This window comes from Ursus americanus, chromosome 30 (assembly GCF_024610735.1).
Source record: "Ursus americanus isolate L20-20 chromosome 30, mUrsAme1.1.p, whole genome shotgun sequence".
Taxonomy (NCBI): domain Eukaryota; kingdom Metazoa; phylum Chordata; class Mammalia; order Carnivora; family Ursidae; genus Ursus; species Ursus americanus.
This window is the reverse complement of record NC_142156.1, coordinates 18,417,739-18,445,538: the sequence shown is the minus strand read 5'-3', so window position 1 is coordinate 18,445,538 and position 27,800 is coordinate 18,417,739. Positions and strand designations below refer to the sequence as shown.

General features: G+C 54.5%; 1 protein-coding gene across 3 annotated transcripts; it reads right to left on the bottom strand.

The window, feature by feature from the left end:
- Positions 1–219: 219 nt before the first annotated feature.
- Positions 220–27,800, bottom strand: BCL7A (BAF chromatin remodeling complex subunit BCL7A). 3 transcript variants are annotated; one of them, XM_087857396.1, is made up of 7 exons: positions 27,532–27,800; positions 20,295–20,376; positions 17,065–17,161; positions 12,925–13,092; positions 6,448–6,569; positions 5,760–5,927; positions 220–3,201 (listed from the first exon to the last, which is right to left on the bottom strand). In XM_087857396.1, the coding sequence occupies exons 1-7, from the start codon at positions 27,621–27,623 to the stop codon at positions 3,130–3,132; spliced, it is 801 nt and encodes a 266-aa protein (XP_087713522.1). In that variant the 5' UTR covers positions 27,624–27,800; the 3' UTR covers positions 220–3,129. The 3 variants fall into 3 exon arrangements, with proteins under 3 accessions (XP_087713522.1, XP_045633586.1, XP_045633593.1); XM_045777630.2 differs by lacking the exon at positions 5,760–5,927 and having other exon boundaries at positions 6,385–6,569; positions 27,532–27,798; XM_045777637.2 differs by lacking the exon at positions 5,760–5,927 and having other exon boundaries at positions 27,532–27,794.

Below are 27,800 nucleotides of genomic sequence, written 5' to 3'. Positions count from 1 at the left end.
GGGTGGCCTACAACACCTGCCCAGAGTACCCAGCCAGTGCTTCATGATGGCAGCGAACATGACCGTGGGAGGCAACAGTCCCTGCCTGCAAGGAGCTTAGTATCCTACACAAAGTCAGGGCCACACAGTTGTGCAGGACAGGCCACAGCAGCCGGCGCGGGACCTTCTCACCACCCATCAGATTTACTCTCTATTATAATGCTACAAAATCACATGGTGTTCATGACTTGAATTTTTTTTTATTTTCTGAAATGGAACCATTGTACATTGTACAAACCATATCTACTTGATGGAATAAATAAGTGAAAAATTATACTGCTGTACAACACACCAAAAAAAAAAAAAAAACCAACAAAAACAAAACAAAAAACCCAAAACGTAAGAGGAAAAAAAAAATTAGGTAACAGTGAAAAAAAGGTCTTTATACCTCTAACCAGGTCCTTGGCGATAATGAACATTCCAAACCATGACATCATTTGTAACGGGAGGTCACCACCCTATAGATGGGTCCACCGCCTTCCAGATTCCGGGTGTAAGTGCCAGCACTTTGTGGAATGTGTAGCCGAAGCCCCCCCCCCAACTTCACGTGTGGCGGGGAGTAAGGTTGCCCTGGGAGCCCTTTAGGCCATGGGGCCTGGTGTCCGTGGAAGGCACCTGCTGAGAACCCCCGCCCCTGGCTCGGCCGGCTGAAAGGTCTTAGATTCTGTGGTGGGAGGGGGGCGAGGGGTGCAGGGTGGGTGGGGGACAGTGGCTCCAGGGAAGGAAGCACGTCTGGATTTTTGCAGTCTCACCATCCCGCGTGGAAGGCCTTCCCGGCCAGCGATGAGCGCAGGGCCGCTGGCGCTTTGCCTGGCATGGCCGCGGCGGCGAGGGGGCCCCGGCCAAGGGCCCCTTCCTACCTTCAGGCACTTCAGAGAAAAACAAATGACAGCCTCGGTGTCGCGGATGTTGTCTTCATTCTCAACCGCGTTGACTCCCCTTGCCTGTCCGGAGAGGCCCCCGCAACCGGAAGGAACCCCCGGGGGGACCCCCAGCCGACTTGTCGCTTCTGTGGATGCGTGTGATTCTCCTTCAGCTGTCTTGGTTCTCACCTCTCATTTCCCAAAAAGAAAGGAAATAAATATCCAAATTCATCTTTCATCAAAATGGAGTTTCGCTGCAAAGAAAGAAAGTTCTAGCTCTAGAGGACCTGGAGGTAACGCCGCCTTGAGATACGCTGAGAGGTAACGCAGAACGCAGTTCTGCACAGAGCTCACTGCCTGAGGGGCAAAATTGATAAGGATTTTTTTTTTTTTTTAAGACAGAAACCTTTCGGCATTGTGAACTTCAACATTAAGATTTTCAAAGTTTGTTTTTTGTTTTTGTTTTTTTTTCCCTTATTTCAGGAGACATTTTTGCATGAGGTATTTGAAATTCAGGAACATTTTGATTCTTCTTGAAGTGCAGGAAATAGATCGGCTCCCTGAAAAACAAGAGCCTCCCCCTCAGAGACTTAGGAACTGGCAGACACTTTCCACGGCGGTCAGGAGAGAGAGCCACACGTCAAGGTACCAAAGGTGGTACGTGAGTATGCACCAATCAGCAAAAGAAAACGAAAAAACGAACCGAGAAAAAGAAACAAACCACAAAACAAAACAAACCCCTTCCCCCCCAACCCGCCCACCCCTCACGCAACTCAAAGGGAGTTGGAACTCCAGTGCAGTAAAGAAAGCTCAGGAAAAGGGTTAAGGTCCGAGGAGTCCATCTAGGAATTAAGAGCAAACCAGGCCTCAGAACCAAACAATCAGGCAGTTCATCCAAGGGGGCATCTTCATTTTCGTGAGAGGAAGGTGTCCCGGCATAGGCAGGGGACGGAGGCGAGGAGAGGGGACTCAGTCGCCCCTTTCTGGAGGAGTGTAGAGCGTTCCACTCCTTGGTGCCTTGCTTCTGGCCTTTGAGGCCCAATCGTCAGGGTCTGCTCCCCCGTGGGGACCATCAGCACATCCTGGGAGCAACAGGCCATTCGACTGTTGGCTCTGAGCGTCAGGAACACTTTGCAATCTTGCCTCCCCTTGTGGGGGGGGGTTGCCGAGTGGAGCCGGGGAGGCAGAGGGCAGCAGGTTACTGTGGATTTGAAATCCAGGCAACATCCTATGAGAGAAAGTTCAGCACCAGCTCTTCCTGCCATCTGCTCCCAGCCTCCTCAGCCCTTTTATCGTCCTAAGGAGACAATCCTGCAGTCAGCCACAGAAGCCATTTCGTCTTCGGAGGTGTGGGAGAACGTCGTGTGGTGGGGGTAGAGGGTGCAAGTGCCAGGACAGTGGAAGTGTTCTGTGTGTCCGTCTGGGCCACGGTGGGCTTGGAAACACCGGCCTCAGATGCCCCGAGGAAGTGAGAGCACATCGCGAAGCCAGCTCTTGGGGACAGTGCCCCAACACCCGAGATTCCTCGGACCTTGGACCCAGGACCCAGGGCCCAGGGCGTGCCCGACACCCCTGCCCCTGCAAATCAGGCGGCCAAGGAGGTCCTGCTCTTGCGAGGCTTCCGGTCCGCCTCCTCCCTGCCTGCTCCGCTCCAGCTAAAGTCCCGGGTCAGGGAGGAGAGAGGTGTGAGGACGGTGGCACCGGCTGCCTGGACAAAACCGAGGGCACTTTGCAAAGGGAGATGCAAAACAACCAGGAAAACATGCCAGAGGTCACCTCAAGGGCACAAGGCACAAAAAAAGAAAGCGGAAGGAATCGGGCGAACAGTGAAAAGCCCCGACGAAAACCGATTCCCTGATCGGTACCACCCTCGAATAGCTTATATTGTTAAATAGAGAAGTGGGGAGGGGGGGACGACACAAAACAATACAGCAGCAACACAAATGTAATCTTGGCTTCAGAGACAGTGTGCAGACACTCCTGAGCTGTCGACCCCGCCGTCCCAAGGACAGTCCCTTCAACACTCGAGTGTTCGTCTTCACAGCAGAGAGTTCTTCAGTGTCTGAGAAGTTACGCTGTTCTGGGTTTTCTTGGATTTGCACTTGGTAAACTTGGAAAGTTAGTAGTTCGTCTGCACCCGAGAGGAACTGCTCAGGTGGGTTGCTCTAGGACTCAGCCTGCAGATGGGTCTCCCGTGACACATGGACAGCAGGACTGAACGCAGAGTCTACATCTCTTCCGAGTTCTGTTGCGAGGCCTCCAGTTTCATCTTCTTCGAGGGGGGCACTCCTTCCAAATCCTTGGGGGAGGAGAAGAGAGGATACAGGTTACCACGCCAAGGAGAAGTTCAGGCCAGCCGTGAGGTTGAAGGTCGGCCCAGGAGGAAACGGAGGACGGGCCTCTGTGGTTCAAACCCACAGTTCTGACCCTGTGGCCTACGTTCATTAAGCCCAGGGTCACCTGGACCCGCCTGTCCCTGCCACGGTGGCTTCTGAGCACACTGCCCCCTGTGCCTCTAAGCTCCCCCGTCCCCTTCCCTACACCAGCTGGGTCTGGCGTGGGGTCTCCCCATCATCAGCCTTCCCGACTGTCCTTAATCACCAGGATAATCGTATGTGCACAAGTTCCAAGTTTACCTCTTCAAGCTCAAAGGCCTCGTCTGATCTTGCCACGTGGTCAGTGGCTCCTCCGATACTCAGCATTCCCTGAATGCTCATGTGTGTTATTCTGGGGAAAAGGCCTGTAGTGGTGACCACGTTCCTAAGTCTCAAGGCCCAGAAAGGTCCGGCACTCACTCCCCCACCCTGACTTTCCCACTCAGGCATCTCCAACCTGACCCATCACCAGAGACCAGCTGACGACTACCCGCCCTGACCGCCCCCCGCCCCCAGTCTGTTGATGACACCACACCTGCCCAGGATCAAGCTGACAGGACCCAGGCGGCCTCGTTTGCTCTCCCCACTTCCTCACCCCACCCACAGTCCCACCAACTCCATCTCCAAATATCCTTGGGCCCGCCCGCCTCTCCCCCTCCCACCGCCACGCCCGCGCCCTTTGTGCCCGCACCCATCACCCGCCCAGACAAAGCAGCACCCGGCTCCGAGGTCTCCTGTGCAGCCTTCCACAGTCCGAGAAATCCCAAAATAGCAACCATACACAGAACATAAAACCTGCGGATACTTTCCCACTGACTCCGGAGCAAACTCCCGCCTCCTTACCAGGCTGGGAAGGCCCGGCACCTAGCCCAGACCTACCTCTGTGCCTCGTCTGGCTCTTCTCTTCCTCGTCCGCCCTGCCCCAGCCACCCTGGCCTCCCCTTTTGTTCCTCAGGCTTGCTCCTGTCTCCAGGCCCAGCCCAGAAAGCCTGCCCTCGTGGCCCTATTTTCTTAGCCCTCAAATTCCTGCTCACCGTCCATTTCTCTGCCTACACCAGCCCAAAGAACGCTCCACTGGCAGGCCTCCTCGCACTCCCATTCAGCTTCTTCTGCAGCACGCGTTGTGACCTTGTAACCCACTGGTGCCTGCTATGCCCTGGCTGTGTCTCTTCTCCCCCACTCCATGGTGAGCCCCATGAGGGCTGGGAGGGACCCCATCTCTGGTGCATGCTGGGTCCCTGGTATCTGACATAGTGCCCGGTCCACAGTGGGTGCCCAACATATGTTTAATAGAGCCCCCAGGCCCTGAGGTGGGCTGTGTGGGAGCTTCTTGTGGCAGGCATCACAGGGAAGCTGAAAGAGCTGCCTCTGTGTTCTCCCTGGTCCGCATTCTGAAAGCAGTAAAAGCCCAATACAGACGTAACAGGAGAAAGCAGGTATTGTGCCTTCAGAGGATGCTGGGTCCCGTAGGGGAGAAGGTTCTTTGGTTCTGCAGAGCGCTTGAATGGGAGGACAGCACGTGCGCTTGGGAGTGGACGAGAAAGGAAAAGGGGAGCAAAAGAGCGGAGCCGCGAGCTCAGCACAGTTGAGCAGGGGAGAAGAGCCGGAGTACTGCTCCCGTCGGGACGTTGGGGAAGCTTTTTTTTTTTTTTTTTTAAACACAGGAACGGCGAAATGTCAGTATTGAGTTGCTTGCTTAACTGTAATACATCCTCTACCTTGCTCACAAACCCAGGAGCTCTGTGGATGAGTATCTGGTCTGTGTGTGCCTGCGAACAGTGCAAGAGGCCCCATTCCAGGTCTGGGCCCCCGGAAATGGGAGTGGAGGTGGGGGGCACGTGAAAACAGAAGACCCTTGCACCTTTCAGACATCTGGGGCGGGGGGAGCACTAGATGCCCCCAAGCTATGGATCAAAGGTTCAAGCTAACCTTTCCTCCACTGAGTTCAGAAGGCCAGGAGGCCCCAGCCGATATCCTGGTTTTCCACACTGTACAGGAGGCTTTGATTTTTAATCTAATGGGCTCCAGCTATGCCTGAGGTTCTAGGCCTTGCTTTTCTCATTTCACATCGGAAGGATATTTCTTTCTTGTCTGTCTGTACCTGGGTCAGCCACACTCTTTTTAACAGCTGCATACCAGTCTGTTTTATCCATGACCCCAGATTAATTTAGCCAGTCCCCTTTCGACAAACTTAGGTTGTGGCCTACTTCCTGCCACTGCAAACACATCTTGCATCAACACTCCTTCTGTGTCTTTGGGCGTTTGGCGGCGTGTTCTGCAGGAGGAGGAGGCTGCAGATCCAAGGGGAGATGGACATTAGAGTCCAGGAGGCACTTCCCCTTTGGGGAGGCCTGGCTTAAGGCTCTGCAAAGCCCAGACCAAGTCCTGCCGCACCCTGGCCCCTTCCAATCTTTCTGCTGCTGCTGCTGGCACTTTCTCTGGAGGTACTGGACAATGGTTCTATTAGTTCAAGTTTTGATACCTCGGAGTCCCCACTCATCTTAGGTGAGCGGAGGGTTGACAGTGAAACATCACAGTGACGGCATCTGAGGCATTCCCGTGTCCAGCTCCACACCGAGTGTGTTAGCCACATTCTCTCATCCCATCTGCGCCCTGGCCCCAAGACAGTTCTGTGATCCCATTCTGACAGCTGCAGACAAGGAGGCTTGGTTATGCTAAGTGAGGGAGCTGGGATTCGAACCCAGGATGTTTGCTCCTAGCCACCGGCCACCTGCTCCTGCACTGATTCAGGCCAGATGCTGACAAACAGGGATGACCCAGAACGGGGTCCAAGCAAGGGGGCGGTGCAGTCAGTTGCAAAATTCCAAAGGATGATTCATCCGGCATTTAGGATTCTGAAGACTTATCGTCCCCGCGCTAAAGGAAGTTGACTTTGGGTCACTAGAGCAGACAAGGCTTTTGTGGACCTGAGTAAACAAAGTGACAAAGCCGAGGCTGGGCTAAAGGCCACCTCCTCTTCCTACACCCTCCTCCCTGAAGGGCTGGGCCCCAGGACACTCACGACTCCTGCTCAGTGAATGCAGGGAAGTGCCAATCCTCCGAGGAGAAAACAACAGAACAAAATAGCAAAACACCTTTCAACGTACCCCCGACACCCCAACGGGCTCCCGGCTGATCTGGCTGCCCCTCTGAGACCTCGATCGAGGTACCTGAGAGATTGCGGACATCTCTGCAGCTAGACCCGCGTCTCCAGATGGCTGCCGCTCTACTTTCTCTGAACTGTTCATCGAGTTTTCCATTGAAGACTGTGAATTCTGCTCGTCAGAAGCATCTGAGGGAAAGCAAGATGACAGAAGCTGTTTTCAGACACGTGAGATGTGCAGCCAGATGGACCAATTACTAAAAATACCTGCAACTGGGTAGTTTTGTGGCCAGGCGGTCTGTCGGGCCTGCAATGAGCTGGGGTGCTTGGGAAGCCTCTGAGTTTTTCGTGAGGTTGTCTTAAGCGGCCAGGCTCCACGCTGGCCCTGGGGCTCCAACCCTTTCCTGCACACCCACCTCCTGCCATGTGCCCTGAGAGGACATCTTAGGGATGCTACACGCTTTGTGCCGCGTGCACCTGGCGCCCTCTGGTGGGCACAATGAGCCCTGACCATCATGGCTGCGGACTCCTCCCTTTTCCATCCCAGAGCCTGCGTTGGGAGCCGCAGAGGTAACTGCCCCTTTGCAGACATCTCTCTTACTAACGTGGGTATTTTCCTGATCATCAGAGTAATGACTGGTGATTGCACAGAAACAGAAAATACAGGAAAAAAATAAAGTTAGAATCACTGATTATCTCACCCCACCCACAACTACCAACCCACTAACATTTTAGAGGATTTATTTCCTAACATTTTCAGAGGATTTATTTTCATCTCTCCAGATGTTTTCCCCCCTACATGCCTATAATTCTCTGCTCTCCCCAAATAGAGATCACACAGAATTTTGGAAAATTTTTTCACGTCTTTAAAAATTCTCTACATACAAGAGCGTACGAGAGGGCTGCACGGCTTCCATCGAGCAATCACCTATTTATGAATCCTGTTTTGCCAATGATTTGGGCTATTTCTTAGGCACCGGTCTCCCTGCTCCCCTCCCCAGCACGGTTCTTTAGCAGAAGGGGGTTGCAGGCCGCAGCTGGCTGCATGAGGTGGTGCGGGTGTGGGAGAGGAGGTAGCAGTGTTTGTACCTGAAGCTTATTTTGGGCACCGAGCCGCAGAGCTCACGGTGGCAGCAGCAGCCTCCTGCCCACGGCCCCACTCTGCTTGCACTCGAGGCCCCGACAACATCCGTCACCCTGATTTTCTCAAAGGGCACCAGAAGACTCAAGAATGCCTCACTCTCTGGGGTTTCTGAGGCAGAAAAGAAAAAAAATCTGTCTGTCTGCCTGTCTATCAATCTATCTATCTATCTCCAGGTTTAAGTTTTAAAGCAAGCAAGCAACATGGAGAGATGGAGCCAAGTCGAAAGCACTCCATAGCCTGAAGCCAGTGGGGAGCAGAGGGCTGGGGAGCCAGGCAGGTGGAGGTGTAAGACCTTCCTCTCCCAAGGAGGCTGACCTCCCAGCATGTCCACCCCCGGTGAGCTGCTCTTAACATACTCTGACTCACCAAACCAGCAGCCCTGATATCCTGAGGGCAGCACCTGGAGACCCACCACCCCACCAGGGCCTGAGCTGGGTGTTCCTGCTGCCACGGGGAGGCTCGGGGGTCCGCCCTCTCCACGGCTGGGCTCTGCCTACAACCTGGTACCTGGGAGGACCCAGGGTTTAGAGGGAGACCTGAGCTCCCGTGTGTCTCTGCCACTTGTTTCCTCTGGGAGCCGTAAAACAGCCACCCTGCGGAGTCCCGGTGCGGACTTACATGGAATGACGAGGGAAGTACTCAAGTAACATAACAACCCCAGGGGGGAGTAACTTTACCTAGGGCACAGGACCACACTCCCCATAAACCTGACAGTTCTTTTGATATTTTGTTCTACTTAAAAAGAAAATTTTATTTATTTAAGTAATTTCTACACCCAACGTGGGGCTCCAGCTCCTGACCCTGAGATCAAGAGCCACATGCTCTACCGACCGAGCCAGCCGGGCCTTTACTGTGTTTTACTCCTAATATCCGTGTTAATGGCAATTCCTCAAAAAATTAAACATGGAATCACTGTGCAACCCAGCTCTTCCACCGCAAGGCAGACACCCAAAAGAACTGGAAATAGGTCCTCAAACTAACATCTGTACACGAATGTTCACGGCAATACTATTCCGAACAGCCAAAAGATGGAAACAGCCCAAATGTAAATTAAATAAATGAACTGAACGACAAAACGTGGCACATCCACACAGTCCACCCAGTGGACTATTACTGAGTCACAGGAAGGAGGAGGGAATGGCACTGCTATCGCGTGGTGGAACCCCGAAAACATGATCCCAAGTGAAAGAAGCCGGACACAAAAGGCCACGTTACACGCCCACTTATATGGGAACAGACAAGTCCACACAGACAGAAAGCAGACTGGCAGTTGCTGGGGGTTGGGCTGGGGGTTGGGGTCAGGGGACAGGGAAGTGACAGTTTGTGGGTACAGACTTTCCTCTGGGGGCGATGGAAATGTTTTAGAACTGGACAGAGGCGAATTGCATCCCGATTTTTTAAAAAATAAGAAATCCACGTTAATGGTATGTTCTAGTTCATAATAGATGTTTGCTTTAGCAAACACTTTGAATTGTTGCTGTCCTCCTCAGGCCTCCCCTCTCTGCCCTATGCACTGAGCTCCACAGACTGGACAGTGAGGTTCAGAAATCATGGCCAGCCACCCGGAGAGTCATGCTGACCCCCTGCCCAGCCTGAGAGCTCAGAGGGAACTGGCCTTCAAGCTCACAGAGCACGGAAGGGCTCGGTACAGCGGCCTGATTCTCCTAGCGCTGGTGCTGGAACTCACCCAGGGGAAATTATTTTCCTAGGGCCTAAAATTAGTCCAGTGAGTTTGGACATTATGTCATTCCCTGAACTCACTCAGCAGTAAACAAGTTCAAAGCAAGGTCAACAGCTGGCGACTAACCCACCCTGTCCCACAGGCTGTACGCACCCACCTGGGAGGCCCTCACGTCTTTCCTGTAGGGCGGCTCCCCCAATGATGCCCCCCACCCCCAGCAATGCTGGGCAACTGTGCTGGCCTGGTGTCGCCAGAAGAGGACCCTGGTGTGGCTCCTGCCTGGACCGGTAAAGCTTTTGGTGGTAGTGGGGGCAGGGAGGGGAGCAGGGTGTCGTAGTTACCAAAATGGTTCTGGAAGCAGTGACCTAAGAAGCAATTTCTACACCTGAGCTTCAACTGGCTTTTAGGGCAAAGGAGATGCAACCCCCAGACATGGGAGACATGAGGGGGCAAGCATGCAGGATGGGAAAGAAGCCAGGATGTGTGCACACCAGGACCTACAGGTGTGCGTTACCTCCCCTTGCTCGCCAGGCCTTCCCGACACGTCAGGCTCAGGCTTGGGTGAGCACTTTTGCTTCCTTTCCGCCCCACTCCTTTCGGGGACTGGCTGAGGGAGGCAACGTTCATTTGTCTCATTTCGTAAATAAGGAAACAGGAAGGCTCGCAGGAGGTGACGCTGCCAGCCCAAGGCCACACGGCCAGCAAGTGTCAGCCCAGATGTGACAGCTCGTCCTGTCCCTGGTCCCCGCCCCCGGTCCCACCGTCCACTGCCTGCAGAGCCACAGTGGCAGGATGGCGCTGGGGGCCGCTGTGGGGACAGGAGCGGATACTCCCCCTGGAAGGCCCTTGTCAAACCTCCCTACGACGGTGGCTCTTAACAGAGGACGATTTTGCCCCTCGCCGCTGGGGGGATATCCGGTAGGGTCCAGAAACATTTCTGGTGTCACATCCAGGGGTGGGGCATGCTCCTGGCAGCTGTGGGGAGAAGCCAGGGAGGCCTCTCAACATCCCACCACACACGGGATGGCCCCACAGGCAAGACTCGTCGGGCCCCAAATGCCAGGCGTGCTGAGGTTGAGAAGTCCGGCCTACCCCGTCTCTGGAGGAAAACGGTGGGATCTACCCCAACTTTCAACACCCGCACCTCTGACTAAATACACAGTCCCTCTAGCCTTCAGCTCCACCGCACCTGAGCACGGATGAAAAGATGTGTGGACAAGACTCCCGGCAGGATCATGTGTGGAAAAAAAAGATGGAAAAAACCTAAATGATCATCAACGTGGGGACTATTTAAATAAACGACGACACGTTCATACCACTGAACAGTGCAGAGCTGGTGAAGAGAATGAAACAAACCTGTACGTCCTAACATGGAACAATCTCCATGGTGATCGTTAAGGGAAGGATTCTAAAAAAAGGAGGTTACAATCTCATCTAGATTCTTCTAGGTGCACAGACTGTCTCTGCGGCCACCACACTAGACTCAACAGTGGTCCTCCTGGGGCGGGGGAGGACACTCGAGGCGCTGGCTGGGGGGCCGCCCAGTCTGCGTCCTAACGCCTGCATTGTTCTCCGTGTGTGGGGTCACCTGCACCCCACCCTGCCCCGCCCACAGGCCTACCTGGCACATGAGCACCTTCCTCATCCGGCTCAGAAAGGGGTTGCCACACTGAGCCCCTGAGACCCTCGTGCCTGGCTGGCTCGCCCCTTCCCCAACACATCCCCAGGCACTGCCCCCTGGTCCCGTCTGCCTGCATCGCTCATTTCCCTCCTACCCCTGTTCAGTCTTCGAGCCCAAGTCAGGCAGCACCTCCTCCAGGAAGCCTTTGTTGAGCCCCCTGAGCTCCCTTTTCCTACTGTCTAACACAGCACTGACCACAAACTCAAAAGCCCCCTTAAGGGCCAGGGAGTGCCGTGAATGAGTCATGGGGGCTGTTCAACTCAGACAGTGGTAAGAAAAAAAAATCTAAAGGAATATTCTCTTGTTCCTCAAAGAAATACAGATTCCCCCAACCTTTCATACTTTTACTTTTCCACTTTTGATAGAGAAATAGGTTAAAAAAAAAAAAGCAACGTAATTTTTCTTTTAAATGTGTAATAAGGAAAGCAACAGTGATCATGGAGTAATACAGGGCCACGACTCTTGGGCCTCAGTGTCAGGAAGACAATAGGGAGTGGTGGGGAGTGTGGAAGCTGGCAAATGCAGGCCCACTCACCCTCCCTGGAAGGGCAGCCACATCTCTGCTTTAACCAATTCCTGCTCCATGGAAAAGCAGACCCAGTATCGCCCGATCTTCTGATTTTCTCAAGAGAAGGTGGAAATCAATCTTATTTTAAGTGGAATTGTTTAATTTTAAAATTCGACATCCAATTCAAATTAAAAATAAAACAGCACCAGGCCCGTGGCCAGAGGCACATGCCCCGTGCTGGATCTAGACTGTCTGTGACCTCTGGGGTTCCAATTGATGCCATAACACAGAGAGGCCTTCCTCCCGAGAAGACCTGACCCACTCCCTCCTCAGCCACAGGGAAGCCAGCCGTCTTCCCCGGTGGGTGAGCAGCACAGCAGCCCGACCTCACGCTCAGCTTGGGCGTGTGCAGGCGTTCCACCCACCGCTGGCCCTCTCCCTCCTCCTCCCTTCACAGATGCTGGCGAGGCTGTCCCCCAGATGCTAGGGGTCACCTCACTCTCCACACACTGCATCTCAGACCTTCAAAATACACCCTGATATCAGACAGGCGAGAATTACAGACGCATCTTCTTAGATGTAACGACAGTACTTGTGATCATGTAAGAAAACATTCTTATTTTTAAGAGATGTGTGCTGAAGTGTTCAGTGATGAAATGCTGTAAGATTTGTAAGTTACCTTCAAATGCTCCCCCTCCCGCCAAATATTTACGGACAAAGCAAAACAAACCACTGTCGAATTCAGTTGACATATACGGGAGAGTACCCTATTCATTTTTCTGCATGTTTCAAAATTTTCTTTTTCAAGAATCCACAGATCTCAAAATAGACAAAAATAAACCAACGTATACATATCCACGTACATACATGTCCTCTACAACCAGACGGCTTCTTACCACCTCGACTGCTCCCACCCTGGTCACGCCAGCTGCCACCGTCTTCCATCTGGATGACTGCCCTACTATCTTTTCTCAATCACAGCAACCAAAGGGATCCTCCAGACCATGGCACTCAATCCCAATGGCTCCTGCCTCCCTTGGCACAGAAGCAAGGGTCTGTTTAGTAGCCTAAGAGCTCCCCCAACTCAAGGTCCTGCCTCTTCTGACCTCATCTCATTTTGCGAACCTGCCCTTCCCCAGCCACTGAGCACACTCCTGCCTCAGGGAGTGTGCCCTCCGCCCACAGTGCCTTTCTCTCCCTTTTCCATAGGGTTTGCTCCCTTACTTAATTTTAGCCTAATTTGCTCTAATGTCACCTTCTCAGTGAGGCCTTTCCTGGCCACACTATTTAAAATGGAAACACTCCCCATAATTCATTAAGACCCTCCACTCTTCTTTCTTATTATAGTTTTCCATGGAACTTATCTTCCCAAAACTAGACTACAGGATTTTTAAATTGCCCCACAAGAATATGAGCTAGTCTAAGCATTACCTTTCTTCTACTGTGACCTTTCAGGGGTCGACATGTGACAGGACCTCCTGGAGACCTGTCAACCGACTGCACAAAGGCCCAGCCCCTGCGGGCACCTACCTTCGGCCCCAGGGAGCTCCTTCCCGTCAGCCTGGGCCTCGTCCACCTTGGCGTCAGTGCCTTCACCGGGCACGGCTGAGTTGGGCTCTGGGGCAGGGCTTGAGTTACTGCTGTTCTCCTGTTTGATCGGGGAGGCATCTGCTATGGAGCTCTGGTTGCTGTTATCATCTGCATAGGGGGGAAGAGAACCACAGGATGAAATCCCACAGCTACTGAGGAAAGGCGGGTTGGGGGTTTGGCCTCCCCACACCTCTGCCGGCAGTCCCATGGGACACTTTCCCAGGGAAGGAGACACTTCCCCACCCTCAAGACCTTGGAGATGAGCCACCTGGGGCCGTTCCACATGTCCTGCAAGGAGAAGGCTTCTGGAAGCCTACCTGAACGTCCCCCGCTGGCTCAGTCCTGTGGCCGGGGGGGGGGGGGCAGCCAGTGACACACAGTGGTGTCCCACGTTTTAAGTCTTTGGGGGACATCTGAGGCCTCATTCTAGGTGAAGAAGCCAGATCTGTGCAGCTCGCTCTGTGGCAACACAGAGGGTAAAGCATGGTCCATGAGGCAGCGTTGCCAAAAAATGTCCCACTGATCTAATCAAGTGTCTAGAGCAACTTCCACTTGATACAAAATGAGAGGGAGAGGAACATGTTAACGGAAAGTGGGATATACCACAGGACAGTCGACCCAGGCTCTTCAAGTCAGAACCATTAAAGGAGAGAGACAGAGAGAGAGAGAGAGACAGAGGGAGAGAGAGAGACAGAGGGAGAGAGAAGCAGGGAAAATTATTGTAAAAAAATTTAAGAGACTCAACAGCTAAATTAAGGACATGTGAAAATTATTTGGATTCTGTCTTGAATGTGCCAGCTTGTAAGGGACATTTCGGAACAACTGGGGAATTTGAATACAGTCTGGGATTTAGAAGATACGACGGAATAACGGTTACTTTTGTTAGGAGAGAAAACAGCAGACGGGTGTAAAGAAATGTCATGTATTAGTGACGCGAGCTGAAGGGTTTAGCCGCGGACCTAAAACACAGTGCAGGGAAACTCATTTTAAACACTTCAGCACGGGCTGCCTACGGTTGACAGAACTCCCTGAACTTAACACTCAAGAGCTGGGCAGTTTTTATATGAAAATTGCGTTTCAATTAAAAAAATTTAACATAAAAACATAAACAAAAAAGATGAGGCAAACATGGCATGTGAGTGAAAACCTAGGTGACAGGTGTATGAAGTTCACTGCCCTATTCTTCCAACTGTTCTCAATTACAAAATTTTTCATAATACAGAGAAAAAAAGAGCAGTAATTTGAGCAATGCGTTAATGGTGGGGCTGGTGGCAGGGCTGGGGGCCTGGGGGCACATAGCCCCTGGCGCTGGACCCCGTCTTAGGCACAGAGTCACGTTACGTTGCAGATATCCAAGCGGTGATTTCAAAAATATCACCACACTGCTTTTCTGGGCCACGCTGCACACGTGGGACCGAGGCCACTTCTGTGAAACAGAGAGCAAGGAGGAGGCCCAGAGCACTGCACCCACGTGTCCCCGGCCCCGCTGCACACATGGGACCGAGGCCACTTCTGTGAAACAGAGAGCAAGGAGGAGGCCCGGAGCAGCGCACCCACACGTCCCCAGCCCCGCTGCGTGCTGGCAGCCGGGAAAAAACAGTCACTTATTTCATCTTCCCGACAACCTGCCGGGTAGGCGCTGTTACCTCCCTCGTTTGCAGAGGGGGAAACTGAGGCTCTGTGCGGCAGAACCCCTTGCTCAAGCTGGTCTGCCCACCTCCAAACTCAACCTGCCGAGGAAGAGCCAGGCCGTCACACGGTCCCGGCCAGGTAAAGTGCACCTTATTTTAAGTGTACTAGTTGCACGAAAGCATCCTCTTGTGAATTCTGGGATTAAAAAAAAAAAAAAGTGCACTCTCCTGATTTGCCTTTTGAGAAAATCTAAACTTCCTTCCTCAACCAAGCTATGTATGCATGTGTGTAAAAGGCAGAGGCCCCAGCATGAAGTTATGTTAATTAATGACAACAAGCACTAATGTTTAACAAGTTAGTTGCCAGAGCCTAACCCGGTCACCTGGTAACCACGTGACCCTGACACTCGGGTCAACGTTGGTAAAATCTCAGACACAAGAGAGGGGCTGCAGATGCCCACTGCCCACGGGGAGCCTTCCAGATAATCCTGTCCAGGCCCCCATCTTTCCTTGCCTTTGCCCACATCTGTGCCCTGCGGCTGGAGGTGGGTCTCGGCAGCACGTGCACTAAAAATGGAAAGGATACTGAGAATGTGAGCGAGGCTCCTGCCTCAGGGACGCCCGGGCTGGTAGCCACATACTCGGATTCTGCCTCCAAAGGACCTCAAGGCCAGCACCGGCATCCGTGAGCTTCCTAACTCGGGGCAGCCACCTCCCCCAGCCCTCATTTCCTCATCTGCACAATGGGGCTTGTCTTTAGGATGAAATGAGGTAAGGCATGAAATGAGCTTAGCGAGATGCTTGGCACATTGTGATAATTCCTTAAATGTCAGCTACTAACATGCCAAGGGCTTTGAGGGGGTGATCTTATTTAATACTCCCAAGGACCTTATGAAGTGGGCATTACCACTCCCGCTGGGCAGACTGAAAACAGACCTGACAGTTACATGTTAAGGAACTAGCTGAGGACCGCACAGCCGGGGGGCAGGGCGGGGGGAGGTCCTAGGGAGCCAGATGTGAACCCAGGTGGGATCCTGTCCTCTGCTCTAAAAGGCTCTCACCCGTGAGGCAGGCAGGGCTCTTCTCAAGCCCTAGAGAAGATCTAAGCAATGCCAGGGGGGCAGGTTACATCCCAGCTCCAATACCTGGTTCAATCGTGTCCCATGTTTCAACTGTGATTGTATGGCCAGTGAGGGGTTTTCTTGACTTGTGAGTCATCAGCAAAACCCCTCTGTGCTTTCTGAAGCCAGCCCGGCAATAAGCAAGACTCCCTGCCCTTGGAGCTTGTTTTCCAGATTGGTCAGTTCGGGCAAATGGGAAAGTTCACTGGCACTCCTTCCCCAGAGCAAGACAGCCCCGGAACCAGAGGGGCAGAAACGCCATCGAACCGATATTCCTTTTTGATGTACTTATTTATCTAACACCACCGTGCTATACAAAAGGCCTGGGTGGTCAAAAGGACAAAGACGTTGAAACTGGGATCAAGAGATGGGAAAAGGTAAGAGGTACCAGCTCTGCTAGTGGCAGCCCAGGCAGGTGGCCCTGCAGTGACCACAGCCTCCTGTAGGAACAGCTGTGGCTGCCTTGAGGAGAACACACTCCCCGAGTTTCTGGGTCTGATTTCTCAAAGTATGGCAAAAATGCAGATTTCCTAATTTATAAATATCGGAAACTCAATGTTTCAGAAATTTTATGTTTGAATCTCTCAGGTCAGAAGTCAGGCAGCGGTCTTTCTTGGAGGGGTGGGGACAACCAGGAGGGGACACCAGGGGGATGGCCAGGCACGCTTCCATCTTGACCTGGGCCGGTTACATACATGTATGAAGTCTGTATACCTATCATGAAACCATACACTTATGATGTGTGCCTTTCCCCTCCGTTAACAAGGTAAAGTGGGAACTCAACGCAAGCAATGTCAAAACTGCAGACTGGCTAACGCAGGTCTCCAGCCTGGATTCCATTAGGAGGACAGTGGTTATAACTTCTGAAATAAGACAGCAAAGGGAGGTAGGATGTCATTGTGGAAGGCAGGTCCCCGGGTCCCAGAGTGATTAACGGGATGTGGAAACCCAGTCTGGAGTTTCCCAGCAGCCAAAGCGAAATAGGAGATGGAAAATAGCGTCATTTTTACGGGAGGTCAGGCCTAGGACGGAAAAAGATCGTAGACCCACAAAAGTGCCTGACCACACACAGGGCTGACAGGTCACCCCCCGCCGAGGTTTGTGCCACTGGGGGAGAAGGTCTTATTTCATGTCTCTGGCTTGTTTGACGTTTCCTGGCTTGCTGTGCTGGGAAGAGACGTTTCTCCTCCACTGAGCCTTCTCCTGGGCACAGAGGCCTCCCAGTGCTGCCCAGCCCTCCTACCCTTGCCTGGAATGTGAACAAACCTGCTGGTGAGAACAAAAACCGAGTGCTCTGCCACAGCCCAGGGCCTGGCAGGAGAGCTCACCATGCATGTCCATCATCCCCGGGGAGGAGCTGTTCTCCGGCGTGGTCACCTCGGAGCCACACTTCTCATCTTTGCCCTTTTTCTTGTTCTTGTTCTTCTGGAGGAGAAAATGGAGCAGAAACCGAGTCACCACATGGCGTGTGCATGCGTGAGCAAGCCCCTGGGGGGTGGTATGAATATTTTATTCAGCCAGTTCATCTCGGAGCCTGCAAGTCTCTGGAGGGTTCTCCTTGGCCTGCATTTGAACACGTCCCATTAGGGGCCTCACCTGCAGAAGGGAGGATTCTGGGGCTGGGCATAAACCTGCCTTGTGTGGGGGGCCAGCACCAGCAGCCATGCAAACAGGTACAGCGATGCCAGGTGAGGGACAGAGAAGACACAGGTCACACACTCCCACTACCTGTTGGCCCCGTGGCTGCCTTTCTCAAAGAGCAGTCGGCTGACTCCGAGCAGCACACCGGAAGGCCAGGTGAGGGGGGAAATCCCAAGGAGGAGGGATGGTGAGGAGGATGCTTTTTGTGTGCAGTTCCACCAGTTTTGTTGTTGTTGTTGCTGTTGCTCTTCTTACAAATGGAACAGAATCGTGTTGGAAATGACCTGTGTCCACTGGTAAGACTCGTTAAATCACAGCACATTCTTTCAACGTAACGTAATGCAATAATTACGAGAACAAGACAGCTCTTCCCGCACTAACGTGGAACGATCTACAGACATATCAACGTGCTAGACTATCTCAGGTACCTCCAGGATGTACAAAGGAAGGTGCAGAACATGGGAAGGGAAGGCCACTGTTCACGGAAAGAAAAGGACATGTGAGTGTCTATCCACACGCGTTTGTGCGCACTCTCTCTGGAAGGACAAACAAACGTTGGTCGCCTCCAGGGAAAGGCGCTGGTGGCGTGGGGGCGGACACGGGGACGGGAAGCCGAGTTACAAAAAGATATATACACACATGTGACAAAGTAGCATCTGAAGACTGTGCACAGCTCTAGAGGTGGCGAGTTGACCGGTGGGCTCCAGGACCGTGAAGCCGGTGGGGGGTGACAGCTAACACGCGTGAGTTTTCTTTTGGGGGTAACGAAAATGTTCTGGAATTATGGCAGTGATGGCTAGACGACAGTGAATACCCTAACACTGACTTGTATACCGTAAGAGTGAATGTTATGGCATGTGAGTTCTCTTCATTGAAAAAAAAATGTTTTTAAAGTAGTGTTTGAATTCTGTAAATTGGTCTCCCGATGGAAAAGAAAAAAACTTGCAAGAGTTCTGAAGGGGGAAAAAATGGTGCAGCCACGCTGCAACTGGGTGTTAAAAAAAATAAAAAGCTACCCCTCCGCAATACAGACTCCTGGCCACAACCACCAGACGTCCGACTCCGCTGTCTGGGGCGGGGCCCGGGGACCTGCATTTCTTCACGGCTCCCAGGGGATTGGATGCTCCGCCAGGGGTGGGGCCCACAGCCCTAGAGGGAAAGGCGGGTGGAGGAAACATCATACTGTACATCATGGCTCAGAGACAATGGCAAATTAGCATTTTTCGAGCACCGTCTGCACAGCCGTGCTGGGTTAAGTTCTCTCTGTTTGATATACTGCCTTCACACTGTTGCCGAAACCCCGGGAGCCGGCTACTGCTGCTCTACGGCACAAAAGAGGGAGCCAGGGCCCGGCAAGTAGGGGTCACCTGTCTGACATCACAGGTTAATGGGGGGGGTGCCCGTCCTCTACCTCTTTGCCCAGCCTGCAGCTGCCCTGTCCTTCCCGACAGCCCCTATATTACACTTTCTCCTTGATCACAATCCATTTTGGCACTTCTCTGATGTCTGTTTCATGCTATTCTATAATTATCTTTCCCAACGAGATTATAAATTCCTTGAGAGCAGGGACCATGTCTTCTCAAATGCAGCCGGCGTTTATACAACACCTAATGATGTGTAAGGCACAGACGGGGGCCAGAGCCAGGAGCTGCCTGCGAGGAGCCGGCTACACCCTGCTCTCCCCTCCAGGGCGGCCAGCACCAGCGGCTGCGACGGGCTAGGTCCTGGGGCCTCGAGCACTGCAACCCCGGTGGCTCCAGGAGCCCGGAACTAGGAAGGGTGACAAACACCGACGTTCTCCGCCCGGCACCAACCTGCCCAAAGACGGGCTTGTGATCACAGGGTCAAGAACGGAGCCTCAGCCCTGCCTGGAGACCCGAGACAGGTAACTGAAGATGGCTGGGGGGGGGGGGGGGGGCTTAGCCTCGCCTTTACGGCCCCTAGAACCCCACGCATCATGACCACGACCCCCAGAAGCAAATGGAGCCATCCACCCATGTGGCTCAGCGTGAGTCATTTTCCTGAGGGAGAGGATTGTTGGCACGAATAGGGAAGGCACTCCGGGCAGGATGGTCCATGCCAAGGTCTGTAGGCGGGACCATCCTGGATGCCGACTGCCAACGAGAGTAGCTGACCTGGGGTCTTTGGGGGTAAACTGGCCCAGGAGCCGCAAAGCTGACGAACTGTGATGTGGGGCAGCAGCTGCTGCGGTCCCTCCCCGACACCGGGCACGGCTGCGGAAGCTCCCTCTAGTGGTTGGAGTCCCCCTCTTCCGCCCCCACCGCGGGGCCCCACAGTGACTGTGTTCCCATGCACCAAACCCTCTCGTGCTGGGCTTGCTCTGGGGTGGCCAGCAGCGCCAACCTCCAGAAGGCTCTCCAACAGCAAAGGCAGCATGTGCTTTGGAGTCAAACAGACCGGACACTTGCTGCTCGATTCCGGCGAAGTGGCTTCACCTCTCTGAGCCTTGGTCCTTACTTGTACAAAGGGGATAAAGAGTCAGCTCAACAGACCTGGCACGAGAAATACGTGAGGCAACGCCTGGCAGATGGTCGGGGGCTCCAGTGCTGGGGGAGGGTCTGCTTGTCCATGCGTACACGACACCCAAAGCGTGGTGCTCAGGGCCCCAGGGAGGGGACAGCTCTGCACTAAGACATATCCCCACTGGCAAACCGTAGGGCTCTCAGCCCAGAAGAGACGACTTGCAGGGGACATTTCCCAGCTCTCTGAGGGCCAAACTCTGGGGCTGGACTATGAGTGGGGGAGGACCCAGGTGCAGCAGCCTCTCCAGCTGTAAGCTGTGTCCTTCTGCTTCCCAGGTGGCCTTGGGTGGGCAGTGGTGAACAGCACCTTCTACCTGCGGTAGGGGCAACACGGACGGATGGCCCCACCCCAGGGGTTCGGCCCACATACTCACATCGTCCACCTTTGGCTCTGTCACAGGGACCCACTTGTAGATTCGCAGGGATGTGTCACCGACAGTCACCCACTTCTTCTCCCTGCAAAAGATGAGTAAGAGCTCATTACCAGGGGTTTCTGGGGGCAGAACCCTGCTCACCCCTCACGGGGGACACGGGCCATACTGCCTTGGAGTAGCTGCGACACAGGGGCTGCTCAGCTTGGGGTCAAGGGAAGGAGCTCCAGACCACTCCAGGTGTAGTATCTGGGGGCTCCTGGGGAAGTCACTTCACCAGCCTACACCTCAGTTTCCCCATCTGTTAGACCACATAGGGTCATCAATCTCTGGGCTGCCATGAGGATTACATGAGACAGCACATGTGAAAAGCTTCTCTATGCCTTGAAGGAGGTGCCTGGTGAGCCTGGGGGGACAGAGGGGCTGCCATTAAGGAGGATTTCTCCGGATGAAGGCAAGTGGGCCCCAGGGTCTTCCAGCTTTTGAGCCTCACACCACTGCCAACTCCATGGAGCCAGTGAACTGGGCCACCCCAACCCCTTGGGCAGCAGAGAGGGCTTTAGGCCAGCAGGGCATTTCCTCCTGGGGCAGTGTAGGGGGGTTCTTCACCAAGGGCACCCAGGGGCTCACCCTGTCCTCCCTGCAATTCCTCTGAGGTCAGAGGAAGGAAGACAGGAGAAGACAGCACGAGTAACCACCCAGTGCTCTTTCGGGCAAACGCCACTTGGAGCAGCCAGGGGGTAGGGGAGCCAGGGCAAACCTGGATCCCCAGTGGCCTTGGCCCCAAGGGTGGTCTCCAGGCCTCAACAGGGAAGCACAGGCTGGATTGTGGACAGCAGCCATCCTGGCTCCAAGACAGGCATGTGCTGCACTGTCCCCACCCCCCCAACACAGCCTAAGCTCCTGGGGGACCACATCCAGGGCCCCCCCGCTACTAGACGCAGGTTTATGGGTAAGGAGAAAAATCTCAAGCCAGGAGAAGGAAATGAGGTGACTGGTTTTCATTAAGGATAATAATTAACACCCTCTCCTCCACACCACTGTGCTCCAAGCCACCATCACCCCTAGATTCCTGCCACAGCCTCCAAACTTTGGTCCCTGACCCCTTCAGTCTACAAGTCAGGTCATGTCACTTCCTGCCCCTAACGTTGGGAATGAAGGCCAGAGGTGCACCTGACAACACCGAGGCTCGGTGGAATCATCCAGAAAGAAAGCTGGGACTCCAAACCAAGCCGTTTGGGCTCTAGGGTCCCCGTTCCTGGCACCAGGCTCTGCCATCTCAGGAGAAGTGGGAGGGCACAAAGGATCTCTCTCGGCTGCTTGATTCAAGGAACCCAAAGTGGGATGTTGGGGCCAGATGCACACCTAGGACAGGTGACAGAGCTGCCAGGAGCCCCCAACAAGTTTAGTGACAAGGGTCCCCCCAGAACTGAGATTTACATGTGGCAATGAGTACCTCTGTGGGCTACTAGGTACCTGACCAGCCTTCCTTCCCTCCATGGGTGGGTGGCCTTCATGGGTTGGTGGGACACATTACAGCCACCTGGCACCCCTTTGCAACAGGGGGGTCAGGGCACCCAGGCAAGAGCAAAACCAGCTAACCCAACCTACAGAAACCTCCATTCCCCAAATTGTGCCTGTTCAGGTCCAACACATTCCCTGCTGGAGGAAACCACAGTCTGGCTTTTACTTATTTTAGGACTATTTCTAGCGTCTTCTAGGTCTAAGCTCCCATACACACTTGCTCTAATCTTCCCATAACCTTGTGTGGCAGGGACGGTCAGCCTCCCCATTTGACAGACAAGGAAACTAAGGCACAAGATGGTGAAATCGCTCTCCCCAGGGCCAGTATACAAAGCCCCCATGCCACACTGCTTTAGGGGCAGCTTCTCCCACCCCTGCCCCCTTTCAGCCCAGAATTAAGTGAAGGCACGTACCTAAGTCACCACCCACCCATCTCCTACGTCTTGAAGGCGGGATGGACAACCCGCGATCCGTGTCCTTCCCCCACCTCCATTCTGAATAATCAGAAGGTACCTGGAAGGGACAGGGGCGTTCCAAGGAACAACCTTGGGGACAAAGCAACAATCATAATCGTCATTGTGTGCTGAAGGCTTACATCTGCCAAGTGCTTTATTTACAATACAGCCCTCTCCCCCAGAGACTGCCCAACAAGCCTATGAGAGGGGAGCCACTGTCACTCCATTTTATGGGTGGGAACCAAGAGGTCCAGAGAGGTTATGTAACTAGTTCATGGTCACACAGCTAGTCCAAGGCAGAAGCAGGACTGGACACAGGCTCCGACCTAGAGCCCACTCTGTGCTATTCTGTCTCCTGCGAAAAACTAAGAAATCATTCCACAGAGCACCGCGGTTACAGAAGCTGGACAAAGAAACACAAATTGCTGGGGCGCCTGGGTGGCTCAGTCGTTAAGCGTCTGCCTTTGGCTCAGGTCATGATCCCAGAGTCCTGGGATCGAGCCCCACATCAGGCTCCCTGCTCAGCGGGGAGCCTGCTTCTCCCTCTCCCACTTCCCCTGCTGGTGTTCCCTCTCTCACTGCGTCTCTCTCTGTCCAATAAATACATAAAATCTTAAAAAAGAAAGAAAGAAAGAAAGAAAGAAACGCAAATTGCTAGCAACCCACGCAAATGGCCAAAGGCACTCACTACTCAACAATCCCTCAACCGCCTTCCTCGACCAGGGCCCCAGTAGGTCAGCAAATCCAAGGTTTGGTTGTGTTAAAAACAAAAACAAAAACAAAAGTAACTGATTTGCAAAACATAGGATGTGTCTCAAGGCAGAAAGCATGCCAGATCTGGGCTTTGTAGCCTGCATGTGCGCCAAGATGAATCCGCTAGCTGCACGTGCTTCCCAGGGTGGCTGAGGGCCCTGCAACCTATGCGTGGCACAGCCAGGTTCTCGTGCCTCCCTTTGCTCCAGTTGGCGACCCCTCAGCCTGAGTCCCCCCAACTCACCCCAAAGATTAGAAACCTTTCTCAGTTGCATTTCTACCGGACACTGAGGGGCTCCAGGACATCGGGAAAAACATTAAGAATCCAACCTCAGGAATGGGCCTCAGGGCTGCCCTTTGGCCAGCAGCCACGCAGGGAGACAAGGCCCTGGCACACGGGTGGTAAGTCAGAGCAAGCACCAGGGGGACATGACGGGATCTCACAGACATGACCAGTGGGCTCTGGGTGTCTCCTCAAGCCAGCAGCTCCTTGGAAAACAACACACGGGCTTAGGGGAAACGGTGGGGATCCTGCTAGTTCCCCCAAACCCATCATCCCAGAACACAAGGTCCCGCCCTCAATGAGGGAATTAAGCTGCACTCACTACTTTATAGCTGGGGTGGCAAACAAGCCAACAGGTATGTTTTGTCTGGTCTGCATATTAGTTTTAAAAATTTGAATCAATTGCCAAACTTTGAGAGGAAAAAAGTCAGACTCCACTCGAAAATCCAGATTCCTGATGACTCTCACACAGGCGGTGACGTGGCCACAAGGGGACCACGCGTGTGAGGAGTCAGGGCTCTCTCAGAGCCCCCAGCACTCGCCCCCTCACTGGAGGCACTGGGCCCAGATTCACCACAGCCAGCAGGCCACACTCCCCACCTTGCCACAAAGCTGCCTGTGGGCAAACCCTGGATGCTCCTGCCCTGCTGCCCGCCCCCCAAACCAGCCAGGCTTAAGTACCGCTCTCTTCCCCTCCAGACTTGGGCTCCTGGACAAAAGGGCAAATGGCGTCCCAGCTGTAGCAACAAACTCCAAACATTCCCCTGCCCCCAGTATAGGTTCCCATATACCCGCCACAGATTTTCTTGGCCACGATCAATTTCTAATGATTTCCTGGGTCCAGGTCCAAGGGCTAGCCAAGGAGACCATCTTGGGGTCACTGCCCAAGGGGCCCCCGCTGACTCCCTCAAAGAGACCACGAGTCCCTCACTTCATATGCACTTCCCAGGGCTAGTCCTTGACACTGAGAAGGACTTGTCTATGGCCAGTGTCATCCTAACTAGGCCCAGGCTCACTTGACCTGCGCTGTACCTGGCAGGAGGGGTCTCACAAAGGTAAAGGGGTGAGACCTTAAATACGGTCAAACTGCCTCTTCCCTGAGGGACGGGTGGGAAGTCTCCAGGGAACAGGCCTCTCTCCTTTAATAAGTCACTGAGCGACCCTTCGGACCAAGGGCCCAGGGGTCCCAGGCCTAAGCCTACTTTGTGGCACAAGCCTTTGTCTCTCACCTGTTCTTCTCCACCCACACTGGGCCCCTAACCCTAGCCCAGTTTCCCAAAAAGGGGCCCACCATTTTGTTCTTCTTCCAGCCATCTTGCGGCTGCCTCACAGCCTACCAGCCTGCCTTGCCGGGACACCAGACAGGAGGAAAAACGGCTGGCGGCTAGGGATGGGGTGGTCACGGCTGACTGCTGGCTTTTTCTGGGGACGAGGAAAGGGAAGGGTTGGCGGAGGGGGTGGATTTTAGGGGTCACCAGGGCTGAGAAGAAATACCACCCTAGACTCACAGGATAAGTGGTATGCCAGACACCTCTGTTCTCTGGATAAAAGATAAGATGCTGAATTAAATTTGAATTCCAGATACATAACCATTTAGTATAAGTATGTCCCAAATATTGCACGGGACATACTTACACTAAAATTTATATACATATCTCACTTATTTTTAAAAAGTTATTTCATTGTTTATCTGAAATTCAAATTTCACTGGGTGTCCTGTAATTTTATTTGCTAAATCTGGCAACCTGATGTCCCAGCCACTAGTGAAACGCATGGTTGGTGGCCACGCAGTTACTAAACAACCCAAAGCCTCAAGGACTGACTGGAAGGCCTATTCCAGAAGTACAGTGAAGGTGAGATTTGGCTTCTCGGGGCTGGGGAAACCCTGAAAATAAGGCAAAGTCTTTTTCGCTTAAAAGGGGCAGGAAAAAAAAGAAAAAAAAATCAGCAAAACACACATTTTACGGCATCCACCTTACAATAAGGACACCGTTTGGGACCACTCCCGTCCACAGCAGTAAGTGCTTCTGAAGACACGATCTTGTTCTAGGTGGGAGAAAGCAGCACCAGACCCGTTGCTGCCGTGGTGAAAGAAGTTCCCCAGTTTGCCCAAGGTCACAGCAAGGAAGTGAAGCGCAAGCCCAGCCATGAGATCCTGAAGCCTGAGGTCTTCATGGTGACCTGTTTCCCAAAACGCAGGGAGGGAGGAAATACGTTCTGCTCCCCTTCCCCCAAACACAAGCCAGGCCAGAGGGGGCCTGCAGGCTGCCTGTTCTGCCACCCCCAGGGTAGAAAACCCCATAGCTCCATCTGCCCTCCCTACAGAGCACCAGCACACTGGCCCTCCAGGAGCAGCTGTCAGGGTGCCAGAGCCTCTGTCCTGCTGGGAACCTGGAGCAGAAGGCCCCACCACGCCTCTCTGAACAGAGAAAGGCAGCTTGCCTCTAGCCCCTTTCTCACCTCCAGGCCTTGACAGAAGGGACGCAGGCCCAGACACTGGTTCTTTCTTTGCCCAGGCACTAAAGCAGGGGACAACCCCAGCCTTCCCTCTGGGAATCCCACAGGAGAGGGGATTGTGGGCTTGTTTTCCTGTGTGTGTTTTGGCCTGCAGCTGTTTCTGCCATTTTTAAATGGCTCCAGTTGGCCACTGGGCACCCTGCGTGCCCCCGGGAGCTCCCAGAGCACCAAAAACTCGGATCTCAACTTTGGAAGGCCTCCCCTTCTCACGGTTCTGAAAATTCTTTGTCCCATTGGAGCCAAACCCAGCCCTTGGCCGGGCATCCGGCCATCCGCAGGCAGCCCTTTCCATAGGAGGCCCGGGAGCACGTGGACTTTATTGATTTTCCTCTTGCCTTTTTTTGTTGGGTTTGACTCAGAAAGGACAGCTAACTTGTGACACGGCTAGGCTAGAGGCTCACCCCCAGTGGTGTTTAGAGACCAAGGCGTTACTCAAGAAATGACACCCTAAACATAAACAGACCCCATCAGGGGCCTGCCCAGTTTGGGGTCTTTAAATAAAAGGACGAGCTCGCGGGGGGGGGGGGCTGACACTCGAGATCGTCGCGGCTTCTCCTCTCCCTCCCTGACCCTGGTGAAGCCGTGGGAAAAAAATAATAAAGTTGAAATCAAGGAGCCGGGAGTTTTCAACAAGTCTGCCCCAACCTGGCGATGTGCTTGCGCCTGGGGCCTGGCCCCGCGGGCCGATTCGGAGCCAGACCCCGATGAGGCGGCGAACGCGTTCAGTCATATTAATTACAACAAGGCCACGCCGGACAGACTCCAACGTGAGCTCGAAGAACACGCGCGGCCAACCCCGAATCTCCTCTCCCCCGCGCAGAGAACAAAAACAACGGCTCTCTCGGCAAAACAAACACGAGCCGCTGCTTTGGGAAAGGCAGACTCGGCCGAGGACCGGTTTCTGGCCAAAAAGATTCGCCCGCCGACCCCCGCGCGCGGGCGCCGGCCGGGCAGGGAGGGCTGGGCGGGGGTGCCGGGCGCCCGGGGCCCGCGGCCGCCCCGGCGCTTCCTCCTCGCGCTCGCCCCCATCTTTCTTCCTCGCCGAGAGCCCTCGCTCCAGGCAGCCCAAAGCGCTAAATTTAAACGGCTCGCGCTCTGCAAACTCCGCAGACTCGAGGGCGCCGGGCCTGGGAGGCGGGGAGCGAGCGAGCCAGCCAGCCGGGGAGGGAGGCGGGAGGGAGGCCCGGCGCGGGCAGGGGCGCGGGGGCCGGCGCTGCGCCGCCCGGGGCGCGCGGGGAGGAGACGGGGACGGCGGCGGCCCGCTCGGTGCCTGCACAATGGAGCTCGCGCTCTCCCCTCCGCCGCCGGCATCGCGGCCCCGGCGCGCGGGAAGCCGCTTTCATGTGACTTGCACAAAACGAAATGGCTTCTGGGGCCGGCCCCGAGCCCCCCTCCCGGGAGCCGAGCGCCGCGGCGGGGCCGGCCCGCCGCTCCACCGCCCGGCCCCGGGGCGCCCCGCCGCCTCCAGGCTGCCGCCGCCGCCGCCACCGCGCCAGGTGGGCGACAGGCGCGAGCGCACCTGGGCAGCGGCCGCGGCCCCCGCCTCGCGCAGGTGACCCGGCTCGCGCGCCGCCCGCCGCTCCAACTCCCGGGCCCGCGGCCGGCCCGCGGCGCGGCGCCCGCCGGCTTTTTGTATGTGCTCCGGGGGTCTGGGGCGGCCGCGGCGCCGGGCGGGCGGGCGAGCGAGCGAGCAGGCGCCTCCGCTTACCATTTGCGCACTTTCTCGATAGCCGCCATGACCCTCTTGATATCATCTTTGGCGCGGCTCCTGGTCTCGGCTCGAACCGACCTGCCCGACATGGTTCTGGCGGGGAGAGAGAGGCTGGGGGAGCGCGCCCGCCGGGTCCTGCTCGCGCTCCGCGGCGGCCACACTCGCGCCCGCCCGCCCGCTCACTCACTCACACACTCACACACACACTCTCTCACACACTCACACACACTCACACACATACACACAAAGCCGGAGCCGCCGCGCGC